Source organism: Sturnira hondurensis, unplaced genomic scaffold, assembly GCF_014824575.4.
Source record: "Sturnira hondurensis isolate 20B ecotype Veracruz unplaced genomic scaffold, ASM1482457v3 Scaffold0002597, whole genome shotgun sequence".
NCBI lineage: Eukaryota > Metazoa > Chordata > Mammalia > Chiroptera > Phyllostomidae > Sturnira > Sturnira hondurensis.
The window spans coordinates 7,088,233-7,098,879 of NW_028075228.1; the positions used below are offsets into that span (position 1 = coordinate 7,088,233).

At 43.2% G+C, this 10,647-nt stretch overlaps 1 protein-coding gene across 3 annotated transcripts; it reads left to right on the plus strand.

The window, feature by feature from the left end:
* The first annotated feature begins 251 nt into the window (after positions 1–251).
* Positions 252–10,400, plus strand: SDR42E1 (short chain dehydrogenase/reductase family 42E, member 1). 3 transcript variants are annotated; one of them, XM_037040321.1, is made up of 3 exons: positions 252–427; positions 7,695–7,788; positions 8,334–10,400. In XM_037040321.1, the coding sequence occupies exons 2-3, from the start codon at positions 7,721–7,723 to the stop codon at positions 9,436–9,438; spliced, it is 1,173 nt and encodes a 390-aa protein (XP_036896216.1). In that variant the 5' UTR covers positions 252–427; positions 7,695–7,720; the 3' UTR covers positions 9,439–10,400. The 3 variants fall into 3 exon arrangements, with proteins under 3 accessions (XP_036896216.1, XP_036896214.1, XP_036896217.1); XM_037040319.1 differs by having other exon boundaries at positions 252–346; XM_037040322.1 differs by lacking the exon at positions 252–427 and adding an exon at positions 431–488.
* The last annotated feature ends 247 nt before the right edge of the window (positions 10,401–10,647 follow it).

A 10,647-nucleotide genomic window follows, 5' to 3' on the forward strand; every position in this document is an offset into this window, starting at 1 on the left:
GGTGAAAGTCCGAAAGCAGAAATTGCTGGTGGGAATAGCATTAGAGCTGACTCTGTAAGAACTCCCACGAAGTGAAATACAAAGGTTGGGCACGTGGGGGAGATTCATGGAGTGAACCAGCTGCCCTAGCACAGGTGAGAGTGGGGAGAAAAATAAAAAAACAAAAACAAAACCCTGTACATCATAGAGATGTCAAGACCTCCGGGCTTCCTAGAGAGAACAGGAAGTGGCTCTAGGAGGCCGGTCAGAAGGCTTGGGAGGTGCAAGCTGGGCTGGCCACCGGCAATTGAGTTCCACCCTCCCCGGTCTCGCACAGGTTGCTCTTGCGGTGTCGTTTGCCGTGGCTGTGAGTGGACTAGGGTTGAGAGGGCCGCCACTGCTTGGAGACTCTGGCCGAGCTGGCTGGAGCGCCACAACTCCAACTCGGGTGGGGGAGGTAGGGGCGCCGAGGGCGACCCTGGCTGTACCTGGGCGGGGTGGCAGCTCAGGTGGGATGAGCTCATTGACAGGGGTACGGACCGCAGTAGTGTGTGACGCTGACCCTGGTGGCCGGACCGCAGTAGTGTGTGACGCTGACCCTGGTGGCCGGAAATCCTCCCCTTTTCAGTTCTTTAGGATTCTAAGGAGCCGAGCCCAGCGTGGCTTTCTAGAATGTCTCTGAGGCCTGAAACGCTGCCTAGTTGCTGCTGTTCTTTTTTTCTTGATTTTAAAACAAGCTCAGAGCTCAAGTTTTTGAGCTCAGCACGCCCAAGCTCAGAGCTTTCAGCAGGCATCTGTGTCTAGCCAGATTCGTTTTCACATCTTTGGTGTTCATCTCACTTTTGGGGGAGAGATTACCCACTACTTGCAGCAAATGATAGTGGTTTCCCATTTAAACTGTCAGAGTAAGGTTAGTAGATTTAAATAAAATATAATAGGTAAGTGATAGTACCAGAGGTACCAGGTGTGACAAGAAATGATGAAAGTGCCGAGGGAACAACACTGCACTGTCCCAACCCAGCTGGGGAGCCCTACAGACCTGGCTTTGAGCTCCGGGTCCAGCTCAGTGACTTAGGACATGTATCTGTTTTGGGCCAGTTTCAGTTCGTTGTTTTTCTTTTTGTTTTTTAGATTTTTCTCTTCCAGGTTTATTGAGATATAACTGACCTTTAACGTTGTATAATTTTAAGCTGTGTGGTGTGATAATTCGATACATGCATATATTGTAAAATGATAACCACAGAAAAGTTAGTTAACATCTCCATCACCTCACATAATTAGACTTTGTGTGTGGTGAGAACTTGAAAGATCTCGTTTGGCAACTTTAAATGATATAATACAATGTTGTTAACTGTAGTCACCATGCTGAATATTAGACCCCAAGACTGCTCTGTCCATGTAACTGAAAGTTTGGGCCCTTTGACTGACATCTCCTCACCCCTTCATCTTCTCCACTCCCAGCCCTGGTAACTGTTTTATGAGTTCATCATTTTTTAGAGTCCACATGTAAGAGATAGACAGTATTGGCTTTCTCTGTGCGGCGTATTTCACAGCATAATGCTACCAAGGTCTATTGTCACAAATGGCAGGCTTTCCCTCTTTTTTATGACTGAATAATATTCCATTGTGTGTTTTTGTTTATCCAATCATCTGTTGATGGACACTTCAAGACATTTAGGTTGTTTCCAAGTCTTGGCTGTTGTGCATAATGCCGCATTGAATATGGGGGTGCAGATGTCTTTTTTAGGTAGTCATTTCATTTACTGCACGTGTATGTATGGGCAACGTTCTTAACCTTTGAGCCTTTATCCTCCCGTGAGCTGAAACTAATACAGGGTGAGGCAAAAGTAGGTTTACAGGCATATGTGAAACAGTTTATTCTTGTATTGTTAATTAATTAAAATGTTCTGTATGAACAACTGTAAACCTACTTTTGTCACACCCTGTAATAACTACCTCAGAAGATTGTTCCTGAGGTTTCAGTGGTAAATCTTTTAATCTCATAGCCCATAAAAAATAACAAATGTAGCTAGAGTTGTTATTCTCATTTCAGAGAGGAGGAAACAGGGTCAGGGAGATTCAGTGACTACTGAGGGCCACACAGGGAACTGGTGGGAGAGCCAAGTCTAAGACCCAGATTTTCTCATTTCCAACCTAGGACGCTTAATTCTGCATCCCTGTTACCTCTGTCTCGTGGGAGGGCATGGGGCACCTCTGTCCTGCCCCTCCAGAAAGTAGAAGGGCTCCTAGGAGGTTCTAGAGTATGTTAGCTGTGAAAGCCCCCACGGCACTCAGGTCAGTAAATTTGGGATTAACAAATAAGTACTTGTCTTAGAAGGCTGTTAGGAGCATCAGAAGAAATTGGTGGAAAGAGCTTAGTACAATGCCTGGCACACAGTAAGTGCTTAGTAAATGGCAGCAGGTATTACCTGGCTATGTTGAAGTGGCAGACGTGCTATGCTAGAGAGGGGAGGAAGTACAAGTGTAGTATTCCTTGCAGACATGGCAGACGGCATTTGAAGAGGTTGCAGAGCACCCATTCCATTTGGCTTTGCTGGGACTTTATGATCTGCCCGATACTCCTTGTCCCTGCAGATATTCCTGCATGGCCTGTGCCTGTATGGAGCTTGGAAACCAGATGGGAAATACCAGTTACAAAATTATGTAATTACTTTTCTCATAAGGAATTTTGTGAAGAATTGCAAGAATCTTTTGTGCAATAAATATTTGGGTAAAAAGAGGTTGAATGGGTAGCTGGACAGGAAAGTCTGATACAGCTAAGGGGGTGAGAATCAGCTGCCCTGCCACTTTCAGTTTTACCTGAAACTGTGTGTGCGTGCAGTTCCTCTTTCTTATGAGTATATCGACTTTCCACCTGACGCTGTGCCTTTAGTTAATTTCCTCCCAAATGTGTTTGGCCTCATGGTTTTACACCTCGCTCGTGTCCCTTTTACCTGTATCAGGGTTCCTCTCCTTACCGTCGCTAACTACTTCTGCATCTTTATGGCTTTGACTGCTTTGACTGTTTATTTGAAACACAAATAATTTTCAGATCTTGCATGGAATTTGAGTAGCACCATTTGTTGGCCCTGTGGCCTCAGTGTATTTTCTTGCTCTCAATTCACTAAGAACACATTTATCTTTTGCCTCTGGTCAGGACTCGGACAGTCATTTAAAATTTGTTCTCTTGGGGTTAAACTACCTGCAGATATTTTTATCTTCCTTAGAGTACATACAGTACATTTTTTAAATAAAGCAGTCTTCATCTCTCCTCTCTGTTCCATACTCCAGCGCAGGAGTCCCCAACCTCCCTCCTCCCCACCTCCTGTTTCCCACCCCAATGGCTCCATCTCCTGTCTTCCCCTGCCCCCAACCCCAGTCTGTGGGAAAACTGTCTTCCGTGAAACCAGTCCCTGGTGCCAGAAAGGTTGGGGACCGCTGCTCTAGTGGAACCTAGATTTGTATATTGCGTTATAATACACAATGCACACAGTTCCTTCATCCCAGGAGTTCAAGATTATGTTACTAACCCTCTAGTATGTATAATCTAAGGTTCTTATTACTGATCCTTAGCATTTAATTAGGCCTTTGTAAATCTAAACCACTCCTAGCCATTTTTATGAGTTTCTTCTCATAGCTTCTCTATGAAGTGTCAACTTCATTGCCCTCACTTTATCTCCGTATTATCAAGAGGTCAGGCAGGGAAGCATTTAAATTTCATCTTTTTTCCTGTTTGTAATTAAGATTCCTTTCTCTTGATCATGTATTTAACTTTAACCTGTACCCACTGAAATGACTGCTCAGGTCAGGTGTGACCCTTCCCCACCACCTGGAGGAAAGCAATTACTGAACACAGCCACATTTTGGAAGAGCCTCAAAGCAATTGTGATTATACATGCCAGTCTGGTGCCTGGCCCCTAGAAGGAATTAGATAGAAACAAATTAATAAAACAGAAGCCATAAAGTGTATGGAAATCAGGCAACTGATTGGGGAAAAAACTGTATATGCTTTTTTTTATCCCTTCTGGCTTAGTGTTTATGAGACTTTCTTAGGATTTTCTGCAAAATGTGTTTGCTGCAGCTTTTCTGAGCTTATTGAGGTGGGAAGCCTGCAAGGCTGGGGGGTAGCTCCTGGGTGGCACCATTCAAGCTGGTGACCTACACACTCTAGAAAGGTTTCACTGACCAAGAGATAGGCTGCTTTTCATTTCTGTTTGTCCTGCTAAATCACTCATTTTTCCTGAGTCATCACCACCTTTCTCTCCTGACCTTCTTGATCAGGTCAGTTCTATAAGTCCTGGCCTCAGTTTGTTCTGGAATTAGTTGGAAGGTAATGAGGATTAGCATGAGCAGGCCGACATTAATAATTTGAACTTGTATGTCCCAGCAGGATTAATGTGAACGTGAGCCATGACTGACCTGCACTCCTGTGACTGGACTGGAATGTGCAGTTTTAAAAACAATAATTAGAGATTAGGAAGAATTTCTGTTGGCATTTTCTAAATTGGACTCTTTGGGGCCACTCCATTTTTGGAATCCCTTGCAGTGGAATGCTTGTGGAGAGATTAAGAATATATTAAAATTTATCTGGCATCCTATTAATCAAAACTCTATTACCAGTCAACACTTCTAAAACCTGTGTGCTTTTTACTTCGCAACAACACCTTCCTCAGACTTTACCTGCCTGCTGCCATTGCAGTCGGGTGCTGGCCAGCCCCATCCCGACTTCAGCTCAGCACTCTGGCCCTCTCGCCCAGATCCTCATCACTTCCTCCTACCCAGCCTTTTGCCTGTTTTCAGGCTCTCCCTTCTGCAGGGAAATCTTGCTCTTTTGCAAAGACCAAGTTAGCATGCCTGTTCTATAAACCTAAAAAGGCTTTCTGTTGTCTACTGAATAGAATTCAAACTCCCCAAAGGGGACTCAGCTGTCTGCAAGCTAACCCCAGGCTACCTTTCTGCCCTAACTCACCAGCTGTGTGCTTTGGCTTCAGTTTGCACATCAGCCACCACAGACCTGCCACAGTAGTTGCCCAGCATCAGCCATCCCTGTTGCTATTCCATTCATCTGTGATGGTCCCGCAACCTGTAGTAACCCCCTGCCTCAGCTCAGCCCGCCTATGTCTTCCCGTTGTCTCAGTTCAACTCCAGTGCTTCAGTGAAACCTTCAGAATCAGTTTTCTGTCCTCACCTCACCTCGGTACTCCCTTAGTACCTTCTTTACAACAACATTATTGCAGTGATCTTATTTTCTCCTTTTCACCTTGTACCTTAGGTATTTGCAAAACCTCTCTCCTTCATTGTAAGCTCCAGGAAGCAAGAAATCTTTCTCATTTAACTTTATGTTGTTTTCATTCCAGAGCTTCATGGGAAGCAAAATGGCAGCATTCGTTTGCATACAGAACAATGATTCTTAGACACTGCAGGGCCCTACATCATTTGTGCCCATTATGATCTTACTAAACTGGATGTACTTCACAGTCCAAAATCACCCATAAATTCAGTGAATATTTGTTGAACATCCACCGTGTTCTAGGTTCTGGTGGGGACATGCTAGTGAAAAGACTGAAGGTCCGAGGTCTCATGGCACTTGCATTCTGATGGAAGGAGATCAGTAACTAAAGACAAACAACCCCAGCGGGTGTGGTTCAGTGGATAGAGCTCCAGCCTGTGAACCAAAGGGGGCTGCTGGTTCAATTCCCAGTCAAGACATGTGCCTGGGTTGCTGGCAAGGTCCCCAGTAGGGGGCACACAAGAGGCAACCTCATATTGATGTTTCTCTTCCCCCTCCCTTACTCCTGTCCAAAAATAACTAAAATCTAAAAACAACAAACAAAAAACAAAACCAGCTAATTATTTTCGATAGTGAGGTGTGCCATGAGGAAAACGGCATTTATGGTCAGGAGACTATTTTAGATGGAGCGACCAGAAAAGCCTCTCTGGGTTGAGTGACACTTGAACTGACCTAAATATTGAGAAAGATGCCACCAGGTAGTAACACTGAGGTGAAGCAGGGAGTGAGTGCCGCACACAAGTGTGCGCAGCCTCTCTAAGGAAAGAGTCAAGGTCGTCGGAGGGTAGAGTGCTAGTTGGGGGGGGGGGGTGAGATGAAGTCCGAGAGGGAGGTTGCTGCCAGGTTATGGAGGGGAAGGTGTGAAGCCTTGGATGAAAGGTCAGCAGCTCACATCTATGTGCTGTGTTCTGGAAAGGCATCAGTAACAAAGTCTTGTGATTATGTTATACATTAGAATTGACGAGATTTTGTTTTATGGGTACTCCGAATCCAAGGGGAGGGTTCTGCACTCAGAAAATAATAGGTCACTGTCAGGTAGATTAAAGGGATAGCAGAATATTCTTTTTTTATAACTTTTCTTGTCAACACAGCTTAGTCAAACCTTTGGAATCCATCAGCGTCCTCCACACTATTTTGCTCCGTTTTTCTGATGTTTCTCACTCTTCTCTAATGAATACCCTCAAGCTCCGAGACAGTCACTTGCTGAATCTTGTCTTCAGCTGTCCTGACAACTGAGTTCTGCATGCATGATCTGATTAGCTTTCCTGGCAATCTGATCCACTTAACATACTTACCCAGAACCTGTGCTTTGGAGAGATCTAATCATAGCATGTAGGAGTGTACTAGAATAATGGATCTCCAAACTGCAGAGCTTGAATTAAAGAAAAACCAAGCCATGACACACAGGGAGTACCCATATTATGTCAGATAGTTTCCTGGATACTTGTTATACACTATCCAATTCAGTCTTCATAAACGAGTGAGCTTATTATCACTATTTAAGTGCAGCATTAGGTTCAGAGGGATTAACTTGTCCAAGTGGTAGGATTCTTGGTTGCTTGCAGTCTCCTGCCTAACCCTCTGAGTCTCTCTACTGCCGTGTGTGTGTGTGTGTGTTTTCCCAGTGCATCCGAGGATGTGTATGCCTGCTGTTCCATTTCTTTTTAAGTGGAAAGAGTTGAGTGGCCCACTTCTTGCTTGTTCTGTCTTGTTCTTAACAGAATATGGCCTTGGAATCTTGAGAAGATAGTATAGAGATTTTTTACAAAATATAATTTATGATATATAATAATTATTATTATTTTGGCATAGGAGTGAGGGAGCAGGGAGACCCTGAGGGCCCTTGAGCACTTCTAAGTCATGCAGTGCTTGCAGGCTGTCCTGGGTGTGGGGAATGCGGTTTGCTATGTGAAGGAAATTTTTGCCCTCTATTTCTTTAAATTTGGGGTTAATAAAACACCAGTGTTAAACACCAAGATACAAATGTTTAGTTTTTGAGTAAAAGATATTGGAAATTAGATTTAAAGTCCTGTCCTTGATGCATGGGAGTAAATGCTTCTCTCTACCAAATTTGCATGAATTCTTTCAAAAAAGGCTGTAATCTTTCCAAGGATTAAGAATAATGCCTTACATTTGGAGAGTGTTTTGTGGTTTCATGTAATTATTTTATTGAACCCTCACATTGACCTTGTCAGGTAGGCAGGGCAGATATGTCTGTCCTCATATTATATAGGAAGAAATTTGAAACCCAAAAAGTGAAAGAAGAGGAAAAGTTGGCTAACTTCACACAGCCATGACTGGAACCGAGGTCTTAGCCCTTCTCTCTACTAGAGCATTCTGCCTTTTTGTTTTTGTTAAGCTCAAATTAGGGACAATCGTATTTGCATTTGGATTAGTAACAGTGTTGCATACTTCTTTATGACAGGTCGAGTTTTCCTGAGACTGCCACATATGGACTCCCCAAAATCTCCGAAGGAAAGTGTCCTCATTACAGGAGGAGGTGGCTATTTTGGTTTCCGGTCAGTACATCTATGTAATATGCCCATGGAATTATTTTACAGTTAGTTGTTGAAAAAAGTATAACTTTCAGCTCTGACATTAATACAGTATAGACTTTTACTTGTTTGTATCATGTTAAGCCAGGAATTAACTATTATGCCCACTGCTCAGATATTGAAATTGAGAGCTACAGAAATATTCCATGTCAAGAAAAATTCTTTAAAAGCCATCAAAACTGGGAAGGGGAGATGTTCACATCACCAAAAACAATGGAAAATAATAGTGATTCCTTCAGCTATGTTATCATTTATAAATATTCCAAAGAATAGATGGTGGGTCCTGGAACAGAGAGAAAAAATGTAACATGTAGATACCACCATCTCATTGTAATTTAAGTGGATGTGAGGATTCTCATTTTGGAATATTTGTATAAAACTTACTCCAATGAACATGTAAAGTGAGGGACTGAGGATAAGTGGAGAAGCATAGGAAAATTATTTTACACACTTTTCCTGGGCATAGCTTTAGAGTGATTTCATCTAAGTTTGACTCTTCGTTATTTCAGCCTAGGCTGTGCTCTGAACCAGAAGGGAGTCCACGTGATTCTGTTTGACATCAGCACCCCAGCTCAAACCATTCCAGAAGGAATCAAGTTTATACATGGGGACATTCGCCGCCTCTCTGACATAGAGAGAGCATTCCAGAATGTGGATGTCATTTGTGTGTTCCACATTGCCTCTTATGGCATGTCAGGGCGGGAGCAACTGAATCAAAACCTGATTGAAGAAGTCAATGTTGGGGGCACAGACAACATCCTCCAGGCTTGCAGGCAGAGGGGGGTGCCAAGATTAGTTTACACTAGCACTTTCAATGTCGTCTTCGGAGGTCAAGTTATCAGAAATGGAGATGAATCTCTGCCTTACCTACCTCTTCACCTCCATCCTGATCACTACTCTCGGACCAAATCTGTTGCAGAGAAGAAGGTGCTGGAAGCCAATGGTACATCCCTGGAGAGCAATGGTGTCTTAAGAACTTGTGCCCTGAGGCCAGCTGGCATCTATGGGCCTGGAGAACAAAGGCACCTTCCCAGAATAGTGAGCTACATTGAGAGGGGCCTATTCAAGTTTGTGTATGGGGATCCCAAGAGCCTGGTTGAATTTGTCCATGTGGATAACTTGGTTCAGGCTCACATTCTGGCCGCAGAGGCCCTGAAAGCTGATAAGGGCTACATTGCCTCTGGGCAGCCCTATTTCATCTCAGATGGCAGACCTGTGAACAACTTTGAGTTCTTCCGGCCTTTGGTTGAGGGCCTGGGGTACCCATTCCCATCCATTCGCTTGCCCTTGACCATCATCTACTGTTTTGCTTTCCTAACAGAGATGGCCCATTTCATTTTGGGTCCACTCTACAACTTCCAACCCTTTCTTACCCGCACAGAAGTTTACAAAACTGGTGTCACACATTACTTTAGTCTAGAGAAGGCCAAGAAAGAGCTAGGTTATGAGGCTCAGCCATTTGACCTCCAGGAGGTGGTAAAATGGTTTCAAGCCCATGGTCATGGCAGAAGGCCTGGGAGTCGTGACTCTGAGAATCTTATTTGCAATGGGCTCTTGGTCTTACTCTTGGTTATAGTTGTCGCATGGCTGTCTTCTGTGATTTTGTCACTATGAGGAAGGAGATAAAAATAAGGTGCTGATCACACTTGCTGAGATGGCTTTTAAGAAAGAGGAGTTTTAAAATATAGATGGATAGATACAGATATCTGGTGCCAAATTTTGACTCTTTAAATTGCTACTTAAGAATAGATTCTTGTATTAAGTCTTCATTTCTCACCTCCTTGTACAAATCCTGATGGGAGGAAAAAAGAAGCAGATAAATTTGAAAATTGAGTTTTTTCATGTCCTCTCTCTGTATATGGGCACAGTGGAAGTCATTTTGGAGCCATGGTGCTAAACTTAGTTAGATTGGAAATGTCTTACCTGAATTTGTCAGAAGCCAAAACTGCTTATTTCTGTCCCATACACTCTGTATCTACTTAAAAGAGACTAAAACACACATCGATACAGGCATGGCAAACTACTAACAGGCTTGGAAATGTGTGAAAAACACCAAATTGGGCCAGATCTCTACAGACCAACCCTTTGGGGAGATGGAGACTATTGTAGGGGAGACATTGGCTATTCACAGCGTAAGATTTGGGGATTACTGTTTGCCCTTCATGATATGAACACATCACACCTGTGTGACCACAGGCTAGTGTTCAGTGTCTAAACCAGTATACCTTTATCTGACCTCATAAGATTTTTTTGAAGATTAAATTAAACACAGCATACAAAGTGCCTCTCAACATACTTAAGCCGTTATTTTTATTAATATTTTACTGTACATTCCTCCTGAGGGTTTTCCTCCTCACGGTACTCTGTTTATAAGATGCCGTTGCTGCTGACCTTTCTGGAATGCCTCTGTGGTATGCCCTCAGAGTCTGTAACAAACATGTTCAAATATACTCAGTATTTGTAAACTTCTGGTCCTGGAGGATAGATTGAAATTTAGGAAACAGTGAAAAATCTGATATTTAAGGAAGATGATCAAGCCAATGATGCTGCTTGTAATTTAAAAAAAAAACATGACTGTAAACTAATAGACTGGTTTTCTTACTGGGAAGAATTTCCTGAAGGCAGTTTTCAGTAAGGGATGTTTTGAACAATGGCAGCATAGTCTAGCCACCAATGGGGAATGCCTTGGAGGACTTTCAAGTTACACCACTGCATAGGAACCAAAGTAGAAAGAAGACAGAATCTCTACCCATTCTGTGATTCCAGCAACAGAAAGGACTGTTAAAACATTGTACAACTTTACAGGTTTCTCCGGAAAGTAAT

Excerpts from the sequence above, each read along its gene's own strand:
- SDR42E1 (XM_037040321.1), top strand. The coding sequence starts at position 7,721 with ATGGACTCCCCAAAATCTCCGAAGGAAAGTGTCCTCATTACAGGAGGA. Across the intron at positions 7,789-8,333 it reads GGTGGCTATTTTGGTTTCCG|CCTAGGCTGTGCTCTGAACC; the intron begins GTCAGTACATCT and ends TCGTTATTTCAG.